Source organism: Corvus moneduloides, chromosome 9 (genome assembly GCF_009650955.1).
Source record: "Corvus moneduloides isolate bCorMon1 chromosome 9, bCorMon1.pri, whole genome shotgun sequence".
Classification (NCBI taxonomy): Eukaryota; Metazoa; Chordata; class Aves; order Passeriformes; family Corvidae; genus Corvus; species Corvus moneduloides.
Window position 1 is genome coordinate 26,369,417 of NC_045484.1, and position 22,914 is coordinate 26,392,330.

At 40.0% G+C, this 22,914-nt stretch overlaps 1 protein-coding gene across 1 annotated transcript; it reads left to right on the forward strand.

Annotated features, from left to right (window-relative positions):
• The first annotated feature begins 897 nt into the window (after positions 1-897).
• LOC116448202 (translation initiation factor IF-2-like) lies at positions 898-16,366 on the forward strand. The gene is made up of 4 exons (XM_032118329.1): positions 898-972; positions 1,404-1,640; positions 12,768-12,852; positions 16,136-16,366. The coding sequence occupies exons 1-4, from the start codon at positions 898-900 to the stop codon at positions 16,159-16,161; spliced, it is 423 nt and encodes a 140-aa protein (XP_031974220.1). The 3' UTR covers positions 16,162-16,366.
• The last annotated feature ends 6,548 nt before the right edge of the window (positions 16,367-22,914 follow it).

Below are 22,914 nucleotides of genomic sequence, written 5' to 3' on the forward strand. Positions count from 1 at the left end.
ATAGAAACAAATACAGCAAGCACAGAAAAATGTGAAGAAATAGAGCATAAAATGTAGCTGTACCAGGATTCACAGTGATCAGGCTGTGTGAGGACACAACTATGGGGAAACAGCCCTCTCCCCTATTTCGGTTACAAGGATGAGCAAAGCTGTTACACTTGACCTTTGTTTCTGAATTGTCCTCGGAACAACGGCGGGGGCTGCTGAACTCCTTTTGGAAAGGGGCAGATCCTAAAGGGATCCTACAGGGAACGAAGAGAGTTTCATCTGTGGCAGCAGCACCGCGAGAGGGTGAAATACCCTATCTGTGGGTGCTGGGGAGAGAAGGGCAGAGGTGCAGGGCTAACTCAGGCACTGCCCTGCCCTTAGCCGGGGGAGAGTAAATGAGAAGGTATTTGAAGGTGAATTCTGCTCAGTCTCCAGTGCAATAAGCCACTGCACATTTAAGTACAGGAAAATACTTTCTTTCCATCTTTCAGTGTGGGGAGAGGGATGGGATCAATGGTTTATTCCATGGTGGGGTAAGATATTAGCTCCCTAGGAAATGCCATTGCATTTTTCACATAAAGAAAGAGTTAACACAGTAGAAAACTACGACTTTGCATCTTCTAAAAGAAAGAAAAGGGTTTCTTCCACAAATGTACCTGAGAATTCGCTAGGCAGCCAGAAGGAACCAGACATTATTATCTCCTGAGTAAAGTGCTGAAATTGCCTCAAAAAAGCGAGGGGAGGAAAGCTTTTGCTTTTCTCCGTGGGGACTGTTATTCTGTGCATGGCGGGGGGAGGGGGGGAGGGGGGTGGGAAAGGAAAAAAAAATGGAGAAAGAAGGACAGCGAGAGAAAGAAAGATTTCTCACCGGCTCTCAGCACAGCCTGCCCCACCACACAGGCACTCAAAATGTCGGTGCTCCCGGAGGACTCTGCCGGGGTCCCCGGGGAGGAGGGAGGGTCGCGCCGGCCGAGGTGCGGGCAGGTCGGGCGGCCCCCGGGGAGCGCCCGGGCTCGGGGCCGCGGGGCGGGGGGGCCGCGCCCGGCTCCGAAACCGTTACTTTGGCTCCTGCGGCTCCGCTCCCCTTGCTCTTCCTGTCCAAATAATTTTAAATTTACGCGCCTTAAATAACAGTCTGATTTTATTTATTTAGTTTCCTCCGCGGGCTCCGCCGCCGCTTCGCTGCGCCCCGGCCCCCGCCGCCAGGCCCGGGGCGGCCGCCGGCCGGGCAGCGCTGCGCGGCCCCGGGGCTCGGGACACCCCGGCCGCCCCCGCCGCCTCTCTCCCGCCGCCGCCGCAACTCGCACTGCGCCCCTTTTTTTTTTTTTTTTTTCCTATCTTCTCCTTCTTCCTTCTCTTTTTTTTTTTTTTTTTCCTTTTCTCTTTTTCCCTCCCTTTCCTCCCTCTCCCCGCAGCCGGGACTGGAGTCTCCTCAGCGTAACTCCGGTGCTTTCGCAGCCGCAGTGAGTACAGAGAAGGGACCCACGTCTTGCCGGGGGGATGTTTCTAACACATCTTTGTGGCCGCTGCCGGGCGGCGGCGGCGGCGGGGCTCCCGCTGCTGCGCCGGGCTCTCCTCCCCCAGCCCCGCGTCCAGGGAGGCAGAAGCATCTTCTCCCAGCACAGCTCACGTTAGAAGGCAAAACCAAGCAGGTTTGTCTCCAGGTTTCCTTTAAAAAGATGGCTAGCAAGGTGTATCTGCCAGCAGGAGCTTTTCATAATCTTGTGTTACATTTGAAAATCAGACAGGCGAGAGAGGGGGGAGGAAAAATCCACGCTTCTTGGCTTCTGTGTCACAGAGGCGAGAAAATTATCTTCGGATGTAAAGTACATGGCACATTTCTGAGAGCCAGATGTGTTAAGCCTGGCTCTGCAGCCCTAATTTACAGAGCCTCACTCAGAAAAAAAAAAAATAATTCACTTCTGCCATGGCTCTGAGTGGTAAAATGGCTTCTGCGTTTTGAAGAAGCACACCAGGGACATTTTACAGTGCCAAAGGCTCTTGCTTGTCATTTTGTACTTTTTCCCTGTTTGAATTACCTTTCAGCACAGTATCAGTTGTAATTGTGCGAAGTTCAGCTTAAGGATCTATGAGGAAGAGAACTCTCCGATGCTGGATACTTCAGAATAACCTTGACCTTTCATTACTGCTTATCCTACAAGATAAGTCATGCAGGGAAAGCAGGGAATTGGGCAAGGCACCTGCAAAAGAACAACTGAAATGGCTCTATTTTTAAACTAGTGTTAAAATAGCTTCTGAATCTGACAAAACAAGGGGCACTCGGGCTAAAAGACAAAATCTAGAGCTTGGTGGCAAAATTCAGTTCGACACACACAGGACCCCGAGCCAATTTCCTCATCCCCAGATGCATTTTGTGCCCTTAGTGCAACCAGACTCAAACTGCCAGAAAGGGTAAATTCCCTCTGAAAGAAACTGAATCAGCCAAAAGTATAATCAGCTTTTCAGGGAAGTACAAGACCACTGAACCATGTTTCCAGTTGCATTTCTTTGTTCCTCTGTAACTGTTTTCTGATATTTGTAGCAGTAATTATAAGGACCACTAGCATTTATGAGAGTCTTTTAAATTAAAGAAGCCTAATTCTGTCTAGGAAGCTGGAAACATTTTCTTCACAGTGCAGCCACTAAGAGGTTAAAGTCGATTCACAGTTCCTGTGAAAGTTTTCCTTCAGCAGATAGTGCCTATCAAGATGGTCTTTCTTTCTCCTGTTACACCCTGAGAGCAGGAAACGGGGCAGCATTTATATTGCAACACAGCCCTCTTCACTCCTCAATATCAAGATTATTACCAGCACAATGATATTTTAATGAACATTTTTATACACAAAGCTAATGAACATTTAAAGGAAAATACACACAGCACAAACCACAATAAAATGTGATGCCTTGTAGGAACACTGAGTATTCAAAAGCTTTTCAGGGTTTGACCTTAATGAAACACAAGAGCAATCCTGGGTACAGATCACATTTATATGCGGAGTATATTGCAGGCTAGAATGAGGGCTTCTGCAAAAGTTAATTGTAATTTTCTGGGGAGGGAGGATCGCATGTTCAGGCCTGAAGTTATTAACATCTATTCTGATGGAAATAGGGACATTGGGATACACTTTGTCAAATCAAAAAGAGTACTTTCTGCTTCAGATATGTTACCCTAGAGGTGATGTACCACCATTTGAAAATCTGCACTTCCCAATCAGGCATGCCAGGATGGCAGCGAATTGATCAGTCAGGAACTTTTGCTTGCATATAGTAATGCTGGAGAAAAGGCAGAGGAGATTTTCAGTCTACACTAGCTGGAATATGCACAGGCCTGGGAACCAAGCTGTTAACTCTAAATGCTTCTTACAGGATGGACTTTTTAAAATTTTCTGAAAGAAGTACACTCTGTTAGAAAAAGCAGTTTTCTCTCTGTACATAACATAGTCCTCGAGGGTGTGACTGTAGGTACACAAACAAAGCTATACTTAATCTCTCTAAGAGAATTTTGTAGAGAACATCTGTCAAAGAGAAAAGTGTATTTGTTTCATGAGCACTGTAACACTTAGTAATATCACCTCCTTGCACCAACATATATGCTTTAAATAGTGTGATGTCTGTGGATTTTTCAGATGTAATTTGTTTTAGCTCCTGTAAATAAGGGCTGCAGACAAAGAGCTGTGCTACACTGTGATAGAGTAACAGTATCCACAATCCAGCACAGTATGCATGTATTGGAGAGAACAACAATTTCCTTCCTGTACGAGCACTTTAATTTATGGAAACATACTGTTTTGTGTAAAGAAGGTAGTAGATAATTAACAGTATTCATTTAATCTAATTATAGGCCTCTGAGGCAAAAAGCTGACACTTTCCATTGTGGTATATTCAGGGAAGTTAATTGAAACAACATTGCAGCCACAAGGCATAACATGCCCATCATATATTTGATACTAATTCTTTTCTCAAAAACGGGATGAATCTGATGCTCGCTAGAGATAAGAATTGCTGTTACTCACTCGAGTAAGGAAAGTCTGGGGAACCTCATTATGCAATGCTGCAGTGCACTGCAATATCTCTGCAATTCCAGAGCAAACCACAGACAACTTAATTTGCCAAATTGCGAGACAGTTTTGTAATGTACACAAGTATCTAGTACAAATTAAGAAAAGATTGAACACATTTTTAGCTGGGACGTAGGTCAGAATTTTAACAGAGATCTGCCTCAAGAAGCAATAGGTCAATGTACCAACTTTTAGCTCTGTTCAATCTTTAGGAGGAACCAAGCAGTAACAGCAACCTTACCCTAGGAGTTGTTATTAGAAGTGTAATTTGTGGATTTAAGCTATCAGTATGACAAACAGATACACAGACAGCAAATCAACACTTGCAGCTCCCAAGTATATGTTAAAAAAGCATGTCAGACCATGTGCAGACTAATTTTTTCTATCACCTGATACACACCAACAACTCAACTTTCTGACAGCAGTGCTGCTTTCATTCTCAAAAGGAAAGTAAAGCTCAGTTCTGCAAAGCTTGCCTTCAGCTTGCAGAAAATGTGACAGACCAAACATGCTGTTTGTGGGAAAGCATTTGCCATTTATATTAAAAAATTTGGAATTTCTTTAACATAAATGGCAAATGCTTGCAAGCTGAATCACCATGATAGGGGCAAATTTCAGTGTTTCTCCCTGCTTTGCCACTGGAGGAGTAGAACTGGTGTTTCTGCAGCTCCAGCAGCACCACGGGGCAGCCCTCCCTGGCTGCTGCTCAGTGACCTCCACCTCTGCTTTGCCCATGGGCAGCACCCAGCCCTCTCCCACTCTCTGTTCCTGTGTCTCCAGGCAGTGTTCCTGTCTAGTGGGAGGTAAAATTGCCAAGGCAGTGCTGCTGACCCCTGTGATGAATTACACACAATGTAATGGGGATGGTGCAAGCCTTCTTAGAGGACAAACACCCACAGTGAAAGGCCATCGAGCTGAGTGCAGGGCCTTGCTTTGCTCTGCCAGTGAGAGACACTGCTGGCAGCCCTACCTATCATTTCAAAATTACTTGTAGCATTTTCGAATGTATTCTGCAGAAAGACTTTTTACTGTGGTTAAAAAAGCCGTATATTGTACTTTAGGCACTAGAATGTTTGTTAACAAAATCAGAGAGAGGAAGCCTGAAAAATAAACAGATAATGACATGCGGTCACCTTAACTCCAGGGCTCTGGCTCAAGACATCCAGAATATGCAATAAAGATCTCTAACAAGAAAAGAAAATGTGGCTATAGATGTTAGTCATACCTGATTCCTGTTCCTATACCATTACAGATAAATCACAATTTGCATATATGTCTGACTCAGAAAATCAGCTTATTCTCAGAGTTCAGTCTGTACTCACACCCCTTCTTTCCCTTGATGCTTTCTTCTGCCTGGCTCCTGCCTTCTTTTTCTCCTCTGTGCTGTTTTAAGGTAACTCCTAGCTCTTTCTCTTCCACGCTGTGTTTATCCAGCTCTCCATTCCCTGGCTCCTGCCTTCTTACACACTTCACACTCTATTTTCATCTCCTAGTTTCCCTTGCTTCATCTGCACATCCACCCTCTTATTTTTTTGTAATTATTTCCTCCGGCATCTTATCTTTATCTCCATGATGCTTATTAACCTCCTTACCTAATATATCATACCCCTTCCCACTGCCTAGCAGAATCTCTTTATGTAAATATGCATAATCTTTTTTTTCCCCTGTCATGCAGAACTGCTTCCACAACTGATTTCTGTCCATGATGTCCTAGGAGAATTATTACTGGTCAGTAATTGTTGTCTCCTTGGACTCTACTGCCTTCATCTCCTCCTTTCTCTCCCTTTCTGCTCCCTGGTTGGAGGCCTCCTCCCAAACTCTTCCACTTTTGTGACCCATCCTCCTTTTCTCAGCAGCAGGACAAAGGGAGGTGATGCACACAGGAGAGGCACCCAGATCTCACAGGAAGGGAGGAGCACTTGTGGTCCCCATTGCCTCAGGCACAGGCAGTACCCGCTGCTCCAGGAAAGCCACCGAACACGGAGCACACTCCGTCAGCTCGGGCTGGCCTTTGGAAAATTTAACAAAATGACAAAAGCAAACCATTCTTAACCAATCACATGCAAACTGAGTTGTTTTTTTTTTCTGAGTCTTACAACTTTTTTTTACATTTGGATGCACATCTGTGAAACCACAGCAGCGGTACTGCCAAATTCCAAGTTGCTGCTTTAAAGGTGCATGGATGAAAGTAGACCAGCAACGGTGTTTCATTTCAAATTCCTTCTGTAATGGGGATACCAACACTTCTGAATGAAGCAACCAGATTATTATTTTTTAATAGGGGCAAAATATTTTTTTAACCTTATTCTTGAAAATTACTACAGTGGTTTAGCTGGCAACTGCCAAAACTTAAACCTGAGGCAGACGCTTGGCTTGGAAAATACCAGCCCAAACAGTGACAAGCAACCGAAAACTGGATGTTATTATGAAGCACTGGACAAGGTTAAGCAGAGAAGTGGAAGACTTTTAAGTGACCTGCAATGAATTTCTTAATAAAAACTTTGTTGAAATAAGCAGAACTCGGTCAGATTTCACCTTTTTGGGTGAATATATTTCCTCTGAAAACAAAAATGAAAATAAAGGAAAATAAACCCAGAGTGTTCTGATGTGAAGAGGGAGAGGGGAGTGTGCTCAGCTGAGATTGGGAGCACTATGATTGAGGACTGGACCACTCTCTTTGGCAACAAAACCAACTGTAAAGATCTAAAAAAGTGCAGAAGTAAATGATCCAAAAGTATTCTGTGAAGATGAAACTTTACAGAGACGGCAGAGTGAAGGGAGAAAGGAATTGCTGCTGGTGGGAAAATGTCAAAACAACAGAAAGGGAAGTCCAAATATTTTGTTAGCTTTGGAGTTCCTAAATATCCTCGTCAGCGCAGTTTACCATGACAAGCCCCAGGGAAAGCATCATCTAACAGTCCCCCAATGGGCTCCACATCTCCCACAGTTGACTGTTTGCCTTCTGTGAAAACTGAGGCAACTCAGGAGCTGCTCCCTATGCTGGGATGGCACTGGTGGGGGCTGTGGGAGCAGTGGCAGGGAAGGCAGCTGAGGTATGACCTGTTCCAGTCCTGTGCCTGACACGTTCCACTGCCTCCCCGCCAGAGGAGCAGGTTCACAGCAAGAGTTACAGCAATTACCACCGAGTGCTGTTTGGCACCAAAAACTGTCCTCCCATTCCTCTGCTAGGGATGAAAGCAACGGAGTCACGGAAGCCCTTTCTAATGTACAATGGACTGCCTGTTAATTTGCAAGTTACAAGTGTTTTTTGTCTATAAAATTAATACTTTTAAATACTTTCAGCAGATTTAGTGGGTTGTCTGTCATTTGATTGAACCATTGCCTAAATGATATGTTCTTGCTTGAAAAGAAATTATTTCAGGAAGTCCTGTGGCCTTTGTTTTGCAGGAAGCCAGAGGAGGTGAAAATGGTGGTCCCTGTGGCCATCTCACCTCTATCAGTCTGTTTGTCCAGGATTTTAACAGTAAAACTACACTAATGCTGTAAACTTTCTCTGCAGTTAAAATGTTCTGAAATATCTTGCATAGCCTGTGTTTGAAAAATTTTCATTGCATTTAAGCAAAATGCTTCATGTTAATGGTCATGATTATCCAAATTATGGTCAAAATGGTGACCTGTGATAACACTGGCGATCAATATGAAATTAAAACTACTCTAATTTAAAAAAAATCTGCTTTCATAAACAGAAGATTGAAAATTTTTGCTAGGTGCTGCTGTTTGGCATACAAATTCTTTTGCCTTTCTTAAATATGTATGTGTTTGTTATGTCTAGATTTCTTTTTGGGTTTAAGACTAGGCCTGGCCTGGCAGTGCTTAGTTCTGGGACCACTGCAACACTTACACAACGTACATTACTCTCAAAGGTATCTTACACTCAGCACATTCTTCCTTCTGATACAGTTTCCGTTTTATTAAAAAGAAAAGCAGTAAAAGTGAGGTTTAAGGGTAACAGAAAACTTGGCCTGGCAACATGTTCTAATGAACCACAAAGCAGCTTTCAAAAAGAAAAAGTAGCAGGAAGTTCTTTCATACCGGGTATTAAAAATAGACTGCACCAAGTCCTGGAATGCACATGGCAGTTATGTAATGATTTTTCAGTGACATGCATTAGGAAATATTCTCAGTACATGTTTTTCCTTCCTAACACCCAGTTTACTTCTCTGAAGTTTGGAAATTCTTCACATGGATGATTCTTAGAAGTCTAAAATTATAATGTTCATTGGAATAACCTATCAATTAGCCAGCCACATAATGACAACATCTAATGGTACAATTGAAGTATTTGAATTTAATATACCATTTTCATAATGGTACAATATGAAACACACGATGGAATCCAATTTTTTTCCCCACAAGTTAGGCTTAATTTATTTCTGGCAATGTAATGATTTTGCACTGGAGACACTAAAAGAGAGAAACCATTTTGAGTACATATCCTAAATATTGAGAACACCAGCTCCCTTGGAGCATAGAGAAGTCTCCCAAACATTTCAAAAAGGTTTAAATGTTATTGGGTACTTTCTATAAATGGAAGGACTGAGGGGAGCCAGAACAGCTCTATCTAGTTTCCACCATGCTGAGGAAACTAAATGGTAAATTATTTTGAAGAATGTCTTCCTCGGACTTTTCTTTAGAGATTTCCCAAAGGTCTAGGCTCTGGATCTTTGCCGTATAATTTCAGAAGGTAATAAAGGAGTTAGAAAACACTTGAAATCTAACTTTTGGGTTTTCACAGTTGTATTGTTTTCTTGAATTACTCAGTGTTCAGAACAGTCTGCAACATCCTCTGCCTATAGCAAGAGTATCACACAAGGAAGGCAGCATTATTTCCTTGTTTGCTCACAACCTTTTCTGCCTTTTCTGCTAAAAGCCACAAGCCCTCCCATGACCTCTAGACTTCCATGGCCACCATGACCTTAATCACGACCATTTTTAGTTTCAATTTATACTTCAAACTCAGCAAAATTCCCTGCTGGGAAGGCTCACACATCTCTCCCACGTGTGTCACACACACTGTCAGTATTTCCTAGATTGCCATGTATCAAGATGTACCCAGAAGCACAATTACAGACATTTTTCATCACCCACTTATGTCACTGATGGAGAGTGATAGGAAGTATTATGGCAAGTGAAATTCTGTCCAATTTTGGCTCCTACTAACAGCTAATATAGTGGAGATTAAATACCAGGAGATCCTAAATGGTCATTTATGACCATGGTAAAGCAATGAGTCTTTTTTTAAGATGAGTAGAACCCTTAAGTGTTAGGTCTGGCTTTACTGATATATCTTTGAAATATTTTCAGAGCTAAAAATGCTTTTTGTGGAGCAAGTGAAGCTCCACACTGTTCTTTTTGAGAACAGAGAAAAACCTGATCAAAGTACAATCAGATAAAACATCTGATTTATTTTCTCTCCTTACTGTTCTGGGGAATGACAGAATTAAAAAAATCCATGTTTGACATGTGAACAAACTGTACCACATCCAAAATACTTCATTCTGGAAAGACATAAAAAAGCAACCCAAGAAAAAGTTAGCATCTTGTAGGGAACCTGTTTGTTTGATAAAATATTAAGAAACATCTTAATTGGCAGTCTGAAATAAAATGAAAAGGGGCATATTGAATTGATGTAAAAAATTCATTTTAGAAGAAGAGGTAGGAAGTGAGCCCCACAGCTGAGATGACAAACATCATTTTATAAGATCAAAGTGTCTTTAAGGCCATAAAATGAAAAAGAAACTGGTTATTAACACATTCACTTGCTTCTAAATGCTGTTATACAAATATATTTCTGGGAATCCAGTGCCTAAAAAGTAATTTGTGAATAAGTCAATACTTATTTTTCTGCACTAATACATAGGCAAAGCTTGAGCTGTTTATGAGGGGAGGAACAGGGTTTCATGCATAGTATTCAGCAGTGCTCCCACTTACAGGAAGACTCATCATTCAGCCTGATTAGTTTACAGGAACTGAAGCAAACAACATTCTGTGTTTTCCTACATATTTTATGACTATTTTCATATAAGCAAAAATCAGACTTTGTCCTTGTTAAGGACATTTTAGAGCAAATAGAGAATTACAGGCTCTTGTTTAATCTAACTCCTCTGCAAGCTTTGCTTCACTCAGCCACTTGTGAATATTTCTGAGTTTTATTTGATATATTAACTTATTTTCCTATGAGATTTGCTGTCACTTAATGTGATATTCAAGGTCAACACTGCAAATGTATTTGTAAAGGAAAGTTTCTGTTTTGGCTGAATTTAAAACCTCAAGTGTTTTCTGTCCCCAAACAAACATGGGAGACCTCATTTGCATATTTGGAGGAAAAAATACTTTTTTTCCCCCCAAATTTGCTCTTTGCTTGCAATTTTCCTTTTTCACACAAACCTTTTTTCTCTCCATTAAAGTTGCTGATGTGTCTAAATTAACAAATCATATTGTTATATTCATAAATGGGGCAAATTTGAGCTCACCTCTGAAACCCAAAGCAAAGCTCTGCCACACCACATTTCCATCTGCTTTCCAGAAAGGCTGGGATTATCCTGTAGCACTGAAGCTCTGCTTTCACAGTGGGAAGGAGTTCTGGATTTTACACTGTTTGCTGGGTATGCACAACAGAAGAATACACAATACCATCTGAGCTTGGGACAATTAACAGGATGTCTTTAGAATATTTTTATTACGTTAATCTTTTCTTTTGCTTGAGCCAGCATTCCCCTTGAGAGGAAGAGAAATGATGCCGAGACAACTTACTATTGCAAATTAATTGTATGGTCCATTTCCCAAGCATTTAATTTGGCCATGGCAACCTGTTTAACTCAAATGAGTTGTCAAAAAGTGACACAAAAGAGAGGCCAAGTTCTTTAGAGGTGGCCAGTAATTTTAAAGGATGAAGGGAAATGGCTGGCATGATTGCTTTTGTCCAAGTAAAGCCTCTTCTAAATAGTGTGAGGGAAAATCAAGTGATTTGGCCTCACCAAAATTCATGCTACTTGAGACCTTTTGGAAATGTTGATTGAAGACAAACTCTGGACCAGAACTAAAAAGAGCAAAAACATATGAAACATGAAAGAAAAAAGTATAGCATTACTTACTTCTCACAACAGATAAGTCTGAAAATTGGGGTGTAAGTTTGGGGTAGGAACTGGGATAGATGCACCTGCTCCAACCTGAGCCACTTACATGCGAGGCAGGTCTCTATCTGCACAAGTGAAGAGGTCAATACATGAGATCACTTTTGCTTCCAAGCTAACAGGTCTGAATTTGATATTTTAGAGCATGGCTTGTTTTTTTCTTTCTTAGCTCTGGTATTCTAGAAGTATTTCCATGTGTGTAGCCCTTGCCTGAGTCCACCCTTGGTATGTGGACCTCTGTGATTGAGCCATCCTGGATTCCTTAACCCATTGCCTCCAGCTTTCCCAGCCTCCTGCCTGGGTGCTTCTCTCACAGTTGTATGGATTTCAGCTTTTCAAAGTACAGTTTGATTCATTCTCTCAAAACAGAAACTTATCTTCAGCATAAATATTTTTGGAACCACAAAGGTATAATTTTAGAGTTAAATAATCACATTTTTCTGGGAAAACTTAGAGGCAGTGGGTAACGCAGATTAGGATTTGGCACTTTATCAGACTCTCAAGGAATCTCTTCCTGAGTAAACTCTGTTTCACTGGGAATACATATTGTTCAGGAAGCAACAGTTAAAATTTTCTTTGCCACAGAAGAAAGTGGTCTCTCACCTCAAAGAAGACTTCTACCAGCCTGATCACTCTCTTTAATGATGTATCCCTCTTCCATGAAGCAGATATAACCAAATACTTCTGATAGGCAATTACTCTTTGAGACTAGGACATAGATACTTCAGTTAGAGGGAGTAGAAGACTAAAGGACATGAATAAAAATTTGGAATGGATGAAATACTTATAATGGTGCATTTTGAAGATAACCAGTTCCCATTTTGTTTCCGTGTCCTAGAGATGACTTCTTTTCAGATAATTACTTTTCATAAATTTAGATTCCAGAGAAGTATGATTCACAGAAGTGCAGGGATTCCTTTTATTAAGCTGACCTTGAAGAACAGATCTGTTTCATTCTGTGCTTAGTCTCCTCTTCCCTGCCTCCTCTTATCACTTTGGAGCAGCCAGAACCATCAGTGATGTTCCCTCTGCAGGCTCCGGGCTCCTGCCAGCTCGACTGCCCTGCAGATGGTGGCCAGGAGCAAAGCTCTTTGCAGGGTCTGGGCACAAACTTGTTCTAAATGTTACTCAAAAACCCTGATCTGATTCTTGGTACCAGATATCCATTCATTTATTAAGAACAAACACAGTAGACAACTAATGCTGCACTTTTTCTGTTATTCAAACCTGCTGCTAACAATGAAGAAGATGATGTCATTCCCTGGATGTGACAAAGGACTAATATTATATGCAGTAAAAACAATGAGTCAACAGTTTCTATGCCCTTGAGGTCAAACCATTCAGCAGTTTTGAAAGTAGACTGTTCTTTTTTTGTGCACAGAGCTTGTTGTATATTAACACAAAATGTGTAAAATCAAGATAAATTTGAAAAAAAAAAGAATTTTTGTTTCAAAGGGAATTTTTCAAAGTAAAAGTCAAATGAAAATATCCTATAACATAAACTAACAGATAATTTTTTCCCTCACAGATGTTAATTATAATATTGCAAAACTCCTTCCTTTTTTAGGTCAAAGATACATTATCCATGTTAAGTTATTATTTGTACGATTCTGAGAGGCACTTTGCAGTTCCCAGTAACAGGAGTATGAACTGTGAGTATTCATGCATAACTAAATAAAATGGAATTTTCTGCAGATATTTTGTAATGGCCTGAAAGATAAGAAAGACCTTTAACATGAAAATGTGTTTTGATGGACAACTGAAAGCAAGGAGTCTAACAATGGAAATTTCTCAGATTTTCTGGAATAGATGAGGAATTGACCAAATCCTGACCACCTCTAATAGCTGCATCTAGCTCAGGCTAGTGGAAGAAATGCTGTGTTCATATAGATCCTTCCTTCAGCAACTCTAAAACCTTTGTGGAGGATTATTATCCTGCTCATACAGACTGTGAAACCGCAGCACAGAGAAGTGATAGCTCAAGGTCGTTTAAAAGTCAGGAGAGTTTGGAAGAGAACTCAGATTTCTCAATCCCTGTCCAGCACTCTGCCCACTGGGCTCCATTGCCTCACTGAGGATCTGCCTGATAAAGCTCCTCTTCCAAACTGGACAGAATTTAACAACTTTGAGGAGTTTCAATTCATAATATTGTTGTTTATAATAATTTTATTTGATGGGAAAACAGACTTGCCTAACTACATCAGGTTCAAGTGCAAGGGAGTCCTAGGCCACTTGCAGGATCCACTTCTGTTATTACCCTTGCAGACCAAATTTAGAGACAGGAAAGCAAACTGGATTACATCTAGATGGGCTTCTATAGGAAGAAATATCATTTTGCCTGCATTGACCCTATCTGACTATGTTTTAGATTAAAATTAATCTTAGAGTGGAATAAATAATATTCATCATCCTGACGATTAATTGAAATGACATCTTAGACTCTGAATCCCAAGGAATTTCTTCTGAAATGCTGTCGAAGTGCTGGATAAAGTCTTCTAAGCTTGTGCTGACCACTTTAGTGTGTCACCTAAAATAACTGCAAATGGGTTCAGGCATAGCTTGTCCAGTGCATCCCAGGCCCAAGTGATTACTTATCCAAAATGTGGAGGAGCACATCTGGCAGCCCAGCTGGTCAGTGTCCTGACAGATGTATTGGAGAAGGAAATGCAGGAGGCATGGCTCAGGCTGATCTTTAAACTCTGCTTAAGGAACTCTTACCTTGTTGAGTATTTAGTAGAATACTTAAATCAAATATTTAAGACCTAAAGACGACTCAGTTGTTTTGGGGGTTCTGTTATATTGCTTAAGTGAGACCAGAAATCTTGTTAGAGCACTTCAATTGAAACATAGACATTTCTACTGAAAATTGCTCTTATAAACTCAAACAACAATCAGACAAATTTCAGACAAGGCAAAATAAAGAGACTAAAGCAACTTACAGAATTTCCTCTGGATGTCTCAAGCTAATTGCAAATCCTATGGCCTGGTATTTTCATTTCCACAATCACAATTAAGGGCACAATGATTTTGATGTCATGTAAGAGGGATGAAATACATTTCCCATGTGAAATTAAAGTCTCCTCTTCAAGTTATGTGATATTTTTGCAGGCAACATGTCTTACTGCCTAATGAAAGCCAAAGCCTGAATGTACTGCAGGAAGATTCACACATGCTGCAGCCATGTAGGTGTGCTGTTTGACACCAGTGACACACAAAAATATAAATATATCTGATTAAAGTTATTATTGTCTATTTAATAAGCAGACTTAGGAACTACAAATAAAAATAGAGGCTCATATCCTAGTGTGTTCCAAGAAGAGATCATCACCTGATCTTTGTTTTTACAGCTCTGATCCCTGCAACCACTATGAAAACTTGCATAAGTACTCTAAGCATGATTGAAGCTACTCCTTTGTTAAATGGGGTATTACAAGTTAAAACCAGGGACAGAGATTCCTATTCAGGAAAATAGTGAAGATCTTAATTAAAATTAAACATTATCTTAGCATTACTTTGTAAATCAAATCTTATTTAAGCAGCTGACACATCCAAAAGAAGATTGTAACAAGGCTACCCCAATGCAAAGGCATATTAATATTAGGAGGCATCAGCAACATTATCATTTCAAAATTTTGTAAGTATGACATTTGGAATAACTATACTTCTGTTCAATGTTAGTTTGACTGTCAGCACAAAAATTTCAGACCATAGCATTTATAAATTTATAAAGGCAAATGTATTGTTAAAGTTAAATAATATAGACGGAAGACAAAAAAAAAGTTTTTCATGAAACTGTGAAACAACTCATTAGGCTTTGGGTGACTTTATGTATGTGTTTGTCACATCACTGTTAGATCTGTTAGTAGGTCAGTCCTTTATTATCTTGCAGTGTCTGTTTAGAACCTCACCCATAACCATAATATCAACAAATCAATGTACACAGTACAGCATCAGCACACCATTGTATTATCAATTTGCAACACTATTACAAATACGAATATAGATTTGCTGTGGGCCAGGGGTCAATATTTTTTGATGTATCAATTTGTTTCACAGTTCTACTGTTACTTTTCTCGTCTATTAAGGCAGGCAAGAATGTTTCATAATATTAAAAAAAAATCCATTTAGCTGGAAGGCCTTTTGAGAGAGCAAAATCTCTGTCTTATTTTCTCTTCCCTGGTAATTTTCTATCATTGGAGGAACAAGAGGAAAACTTGATACTAATTTTAATCTATTTTGCCTGGCAAAATAAAATAAGAAATAGGCACAGCATGCACAACGTGTTACCTATATTTTGTCAGTTTGTGTTGTCTGTGATAGGTTGGCATACAAAATCAGAAATGGTTATTGCATCCCTCTTCTGAACAGATCCATATCCCCTTCCAGGAAGGAACTTGGGAGAGCCCTGTCTTGATCAGTAATTTCCCTGGGTGCATAGAAAGATCTGAAGCCTACACTGTTAAAGAGAAATGGGGAGAGAGGCTCTGACAGGGGCCTCAACACACACTGTCTCCAGCTGCAGAGCTGAGGGTGAACCCACATCCCACATCCTGGGAGCAGCAGCAGGAACAGATTCCTCCTTCCACACCAAGGTTGGAGGCAATGTGTTCCCAAATCCTGGTTTGGGGATGTAGGATGGAGAACAGACCAGTTCCTGAACCCTAATGTTAGACAAGTATGCACAGAGCAACTTCAGCTAAGTGGGTATGGTGGGTGGGCTTTCTTATTGAGCTGAAGAAATAGGGGAAGATTTTAGTTGGGATCATTTATTTTCTTGCAGAATACATAGTCTGCCCTATCAGTTAGATGGAATTCTTACCCACTCACAGCAACCTTCACATCTAGAATGGTATTACTCATTCTCCTTAACAGAAACCTAGCACTGTGGTTTTGGTGGCACACTGAAAACTTATTTTGAACTTTCTTGTGTTTCAGATGGCAAAGCATTGTCTCCCTCCTGATCTTGGATTACAGTCCACACTGAAAAAAAAATTAAAGTGATTTAAAGTTTAAGTGGATTTATTTGTAAATGCTGGTTGTGGCCTTCCCATAACGAATCAGCTTTTTCCCCTAAAAGTGTTGCCAAGTACTAGTTAGGAAATTATCTATTTTCCCTTGCAAACACTGTATTACATATAAGAATAAAGTATCGCTTTTTAAACAGGGGTGGATGTTATCACTTCAAATGTGCTTATATGTACTTCCTGTGCTTAGATACAGCCCAGCAATAACAATACCACAATTGCCAGAATGTATAATCTATAATGTGGCCCTGTGTAAATCAAGCCCCTGCTGAGCACGTCGCACACATCCTGCAGGATACCACTGCCATTCTCAATTGTTTCCGGTGAGCGCCGTGCATCTGCAGGAGGATTTCTGAGCCGTGCTCACACTGACTCCTAACTTACAACACTGCAAGTTACCTCCTCCCAGTAAGATTTCAGGCATAGAGCTGAAGCAGGTTTTGTTCATGATTGCCTAAATGGAAAACCAGAAAATCAGGCTTAGAGGAAAAACAGTTTTGATCTTTTAAAAATACTTATGGGATTTCCAATAAAAGCACAAAATCATTGCAAATATTGCAAGGGAGAGTGTTCAGGATTTCAATTCAGTTGTTAAATTACTAAAATAATGCATACCTGGGGTTTTCACACTATGGACACTTAGATGTATGATCTTAGATACTCTGTCATTTCCTCTCTTTAGAATATAGCTTTTTTTCTCTGTGCAAAATATCTGAAAAATAAACAATTTTGAAATAATTTTGCAAAGTCAAAGAAAAAGCAAAATCCAAACTAAACCAGAAATATATTATTTTAATTGCAAGACACATTGCAGCCATACACTCCGAACAAGCTTACAGGAATACTCTGACAATGTCACTGTCATGATTCAGTTATTACAAGCTAACTCAACAGACTGACTCATAAATTAAATCTACTTGACCTGCTCATGACTTTACATTTTCAGTTAGTTCTCAGATTAGATACTGATTTTTCTAAACAGATGTTGGAACCAATACAAAGTTTCAAAATACTGTAAATCACTTTAAAATATAATTTATAGATATGATCCTTAAAAAACCATGTAGGTGGCTGTTGTGTTATTTGACAGCTTTTAAAATGGGACTCAATAAGCTTCTAACTCTCATTCTACTTTATAACTGGGAGATAAACCATCTTTCCTGGCTATATATAATTTCCACTGAGTCTCTTACAAGCCAGAAGAATTTTAGTATGTTTTAAAATAATAATTTAGCAATTTAGAGGAAACATATTACGCAAACCCTGTTATTTTTCTCTGATACAGGCCTACCATACCAAAGAGAGATTCCAGCCAGGGGGAAGTCAATGCAGTGCTTGTCTGAATGGTATTTTAAATGATCCATTTTTCTTGCTGTTTTTGGTACAAAATTATGTGATGAATAAATGATTCAAATTTAATTTCTCCACTGCAGAAGCTGACAGGGAGTATTTCTTGTGCTAGCATGCATACCTGGGTTGCAGAGGTCCCTGAGGGGAGCAGGGCAGGGTGCAAGAAGCACCATGGGGCCAAGGGTAGCTGAAGAACTGACACATACATTCTGAGGGGAATAGCCAAATCCTTCTGCACTTCAGGTCTTCTGCTCTGCTACAAAGTAGTGTAGTCATTCAGATCCATACAAACAAATTTTTCCTGGAAGTTTTATTGTCTTTTCTTTACTGGATGGTACATTTGACATCTTACATTCCCTGTTACTGCCTTGTACTTTCCCTAGTCTGATCTTTTCTAGAAAGATGCTCATAAACCCGATCATCTGTGCAGGTCCCTCTGAAAGCACTTCATACCCCTTTGGAATTAATAGTCAACTGTACATTAGCAGAGGACAGGGAGCCTGGATATCCCCGGATCTAGAAATCCCTGGATTATCCTCAGGAAATTCGGATCTGATGTGTCATAGCCACTCTAAGGTAACTGGAAGCTGTCTTGGCTGAAGTTGTGGATGAACTTGCTTGTCAGGATCCAGGCTGATTCCTGCTGAAGTGACCCAGACAAACATAAGACAGATCCCAGTGCTGGCACAGGTAACCCTGCTAGGAAATACACAGCTCTTCATCAGCCTGTCTGCTAAACTCTGAGCTACCTCTTCATTTTTGTACAGGATTTGGGACAGCCACAGCTGTGTGGATGTTGCTCTCGCTCAGCAGACAGATCCACCTCTGCTCACACAAGTGGTCTAAAAAAAGAGCTTGCAAACCTGTGATATTGTGCTTATGAAATAATTATAAATTCTTTAATGATGCAGATACTTTAGTCAGCCACAAAAAGAAGGTAGAATTATCAAATTATTTTTGCCTTATTTGTTGCAAACTTCTTAGCTGTGGCACCACCTTGTGGACATTACCACGTGAAGTGAGAATTTGACTGGTGGCAAAAAAGCAACTAAACCAGGCATTTTGGAAAAACAGCTATGGTCACACATGGCTTGCTAAAGGAGAGTAAAATAACTACACTTTAAAAACTATTCCTCAAAATCCACCTATGAAATACCATCATTAGGGTGCTCAGTTGTCTTTGCAGCTTTTACCAACTCTTTTGCCTGCCAGCCAGGAGGAGTGGCAGCCTTCAAAACTACTTTTGTTCCTTCTCAATTGACTAAGTAGCAGCATCCAAACCCCAGTTCTGCTCTTGCTGTACATGCAGACATGACTTATACACCTATCCCAAGCAACAAGACTTGCAAAGTCAGAATCATAATACTGAACACATGGAGAAAACCTTGGGTCCTATTCCATAAATGTAAACTCAACAGTGAGATTAGTGGCCAAACTAAGCCAAAAGAAAAACAATCTGACAAAGATAAACTGGTGGATCTTTTAAATGCTTGCTGAAACACAAACCAAACAAAAATAAATTTAAATTCCACTCTCTTGGCCATTAGATTCTCAGAACCTTTTGCAGCTGAGGTAACAGGGTGTTCCTGTTATGAACTCTCTTATCTGCTCCATGGGCAAAGCAGGAAAGCACAGGGGAGCCAGAATTTATAACACAAGATCTCCAAGTTCAGTGCAGCACATATTCACTCTGCGTGTGCCTGTCTGAGCAAACTTGGGGAGCATGAAATAAAACATAGAATTGCATTTTCTACTTCTCTCTCTTCAGTAAGTAACTTCATACAACCTGGCATTTGCACTAGCATAAAGCACAGGAGATGATGAAGACTTGGACCAATCTCAGACTTGCTAAAATGAAATACTGAGCACTGCAGCCAGGGAAGCCAACTCATCTCCAGTGGAGCTCATCCTTCACTCTAGAGCAGACACTACTCTTGTTGCACCTGGTGTCCTTCCTGTGCAAACAGCAGCATTGTACCTGTTTTACAAAAGAACAGAGAGTAAAATGTCATCTTTTTTTTCTTATTATAAAATTAAAATATCTTTTAAAACATGACAATGACAACACAATTTTTACAATACAGATTTTTTTTTTTAATTGTTTCTCAGAAATGCACTTTTATTTTGTCTATTCTTCATCTCAAAAAGATGAAAGAGTTTACGCTGGTAATTTTTTTTTTTCCTTTGGTATATTCATACATAAACATTACAGTTATTTTACTTTTTGTGCTTGGTAATTCCTTAGTATAAGTGCAGTGTTTTGAAAAAAAATATAGGGCTTTCAAACTCCTAATGATTATTCTTAGAGATTAACTATTGTTTTCAATTTAACTTAATTACTTGTTTCAGAAAAAATAAGGCATTGGCTACCCCTTACACACACTGAGTGCAGTGATTCTCTTTCACCTTAGGCACCATTAATGTAATTTTGTTCCCCACTGCAGTTAGTTGCATAGTGCAGCCCCATTAATGGCCCTGGATGTATCTGCATGGAAGTTTTCACCCACAAAATTGCAGGAGCAGTTACTGTAAACATGGGGTGAGTGACACACAAAAGACTGAACCAAGTTTATTCTTATGCTGAACTCAGTTTCTAAAAATATCTTATTTCTTATTGTTTTGAGCATGTGAAAATGTCATATTTGTGTCCACCACATCCAGCTTATTTGCTTTCAGAAAAGAAGCTAATAAGCTGTAAGGCAAAAATAATCTTAAATCTCCAAAATGGTATTTTCTCCACAGACTTGGAACTCCCTTGAATTTTTAATTATCTCTTTCCTAAAAGCCTACGAAGTAGCATGGCACTAGATTAAAATAATTTTCTTTGCTTTTCTGCAACAACTGATTTCTTGCTGAATTAGCATATCAACTGCAAAACCAATTTCCACAGCATCAGTGACCTTATGTCACTTTATGTATTACAGCAGTGAGAGAGAAATGGTTTCAGAGAGCTGTAACAGTTTAAAATTATTCAGTATAAATCCACTTATTGAACTGCTACATGCAGGAGACAAAGCCCTGAAATTATGTTGCTAATCTGTATGGCCTAAAGTCAGATTTCTGCATTTTTAAATGCTGCACCGACTGACACAGAGTCGTGGTGGGTATTATCAGAAAATGGGATGGAAATCTGTTCAGGCTGGAAAATCCTGGGAGGAAGAGAATGAAAAAGAGAGCAGCAGCACCCCCAGGATGAGATCATGGGGGACACAGCCCCTGTGTGGGAACAAAGAGAGAAGTGGAGAAAGGGACCAAACCCTACACATGAAAGTTTCAGGGGGTCCTTCAACAAGAGGAGAATTTTTGAGGTGACATCCAGTAAGGCTGCAGAAAAGGATGGACAAACCCAGACTCCTCGAGCTCATATGCAGAGCCAATTTGGTCTACATAAAAACTAAGCACACAACATTCCAGCTATCAAAAGACAAGGTAATATTATTATGTTATTTAATACTTTTTAGAGGGAATGAAGGTTGTATAAGCCTCTATGCTTATTAGACATTAGATTTAATTTCCTCTCTTACTGAGAAATGGGTGACTTGGAGCTCAGCCAGGCTTGGATAGATATAATAGGTAACACATTTATAAAGGAAATCAGTACAAGTAGGAACTGCTGCTCGAGGTGTCAATTCAAAGTAATACTGTCTCCACCAAAAACCCCATCCCACACAGGATAGAGGAGACTGAATCAGAGGAGATGTGCTGTAAAAGCATTAAGTCAGGGGAAAGTGGTGCAGAGACAGCAACTAATGACTAAGTACGTTTGACCTTCATGTGCTATTTTTGTCTGAAGTCTTAATTTTGTGTTTTCACAATGGGCTCATCCCTAGCAAAACCTGATGCCCTCTAATAATTATCATAGGTATTATTTATACATTTATACCTTGGTCTGTCAGACCCAATGTGACTCCATATATTGATAATAAAGAAACACGTTACTTACTGTTTCATTTGATGAAGTGCAAAACCAGACCAAAATCAAATGCTTTATAATATATTTATTTCCTAATTACTTGTGCAGTGTTGCTCAATTTCTTGTTTTCCAGCATGCTTTCCTTTTTCCTTAGAGGCAATATATAAGACAAAGAATTTTCAAAAGAAGGAGGATCTGGGAATTTTCAATACTGCAAGTTAGTTCCTTGGCATTTTCATGATGAAAAACCACAGGTGAATCTTCCCACCACTATTCAGCTGATTTAAAAAAAAAATACATTATCTTTGCCTTTCAACATAAATCTTGTTTCAACATAAATTTTTTTAAACTATGAAAGCCCTTTCTGAATTTCATCTTTCCTCTTATTCAGAAGGTGCTGTAAGAATAGTTACAAACTAAGTGCCATAGAATATGCAACGTAATTATATATTTTGATTTTACCTTGCTCAAATTATGATATTCTCTACTCCTTGAGACATAGTATGTGCTTATTACTGAATAAATATGTCAAAATACATTGTAATTTGTTAATATTAGTACTGGTATGGAAAGAAAGGGTGGAACAAACCAACAAATAAATTCTGAATCATAAAGCACCAAGTAATAATTTCTAGAGTAAAGTATATGGTAAGATTTTACAGAGCAAGATTAAACTAAAATAAGTGTGTTCAGATAGAGAGAGGTTGTTACCATCTGCAGTCCAGCTGAAGTGAGAGAATATTATGGGTATTCAGTGTCATTAAGACCCAAGTAATTTCTGTTTTGTATTTTCAAGTGAAATATCACTCTGATGAGACATTCAGAATACTTAGCAGCTTCCATTATGCCTTTTCTGGGCCTCAGCCATCTGGATGAATTTCTAGGGTCACAGCCTTTGCTCTTCTTAGGATTCCTCCACAGTCAAGTTCCAGCTAAAACACTGACAAGACCCAAGCAAACTGCCTCAAATATTCCCAGTCTGGAAGCATCTCCGGAGATCACTCAGTCCAAGCCCAGCTCAAAGCTGGATCAACCAGGGCAGGGTGCTCGGGACCTTGCTCAGTTGGGTTTGGAGTTTCTTCAACGATGTCAACTTCAAAACCTTCCTGGGCAGCCACAGGACAGATGCTCTTCTTATCCATCCTCATGGCCCTTTCCTGCACTCACTCCAGCCTGTCCATGTCCTTCCTGCTGTGGGGAGCCCAGAACGGGGCACAGCACTTCCACTGAAGTCTCACCAGTGCTGGGGAAAGGGGAATAATCACCTCCTTTGACTTCCTAGCAATGCTCTTCCTAATGCAGCCCAGGACGCTGCTGGGCCTCTCTGCCAATATATAAGTTTACAGATATAATAGAATTTTAAGAACATGATGAGTTATGTATTTCCAGGGTCTGTTCTATATCAGGGAAATACAAACTACATTATT

Bases quoted from the DNA above. Each gene is read 5' to 3' on its own strand.
- LOC116448202 (XM_032118329.1), top strand. From the start codon at position 898: ATGTCGGTGCTCCCGGAGGACTCTGCCGGGGTCCCCGGGGAGGAGGGA. The intron at 973-1,403 runs GTCGGGCGGCCC...CTCTCCCCGCAG, and splicing joins GCCGGCCGAGGTGCGGGCAG to CCGGGACTGGAGTCTCCTCA. The intron at 1,641-12,767 runs GTTTGTCTCCAG...TTCCTTTTTTAG, and splicing joins TAGAAGGCAAAACCAAGCAG to GTCAAAGATACATTATCCAT.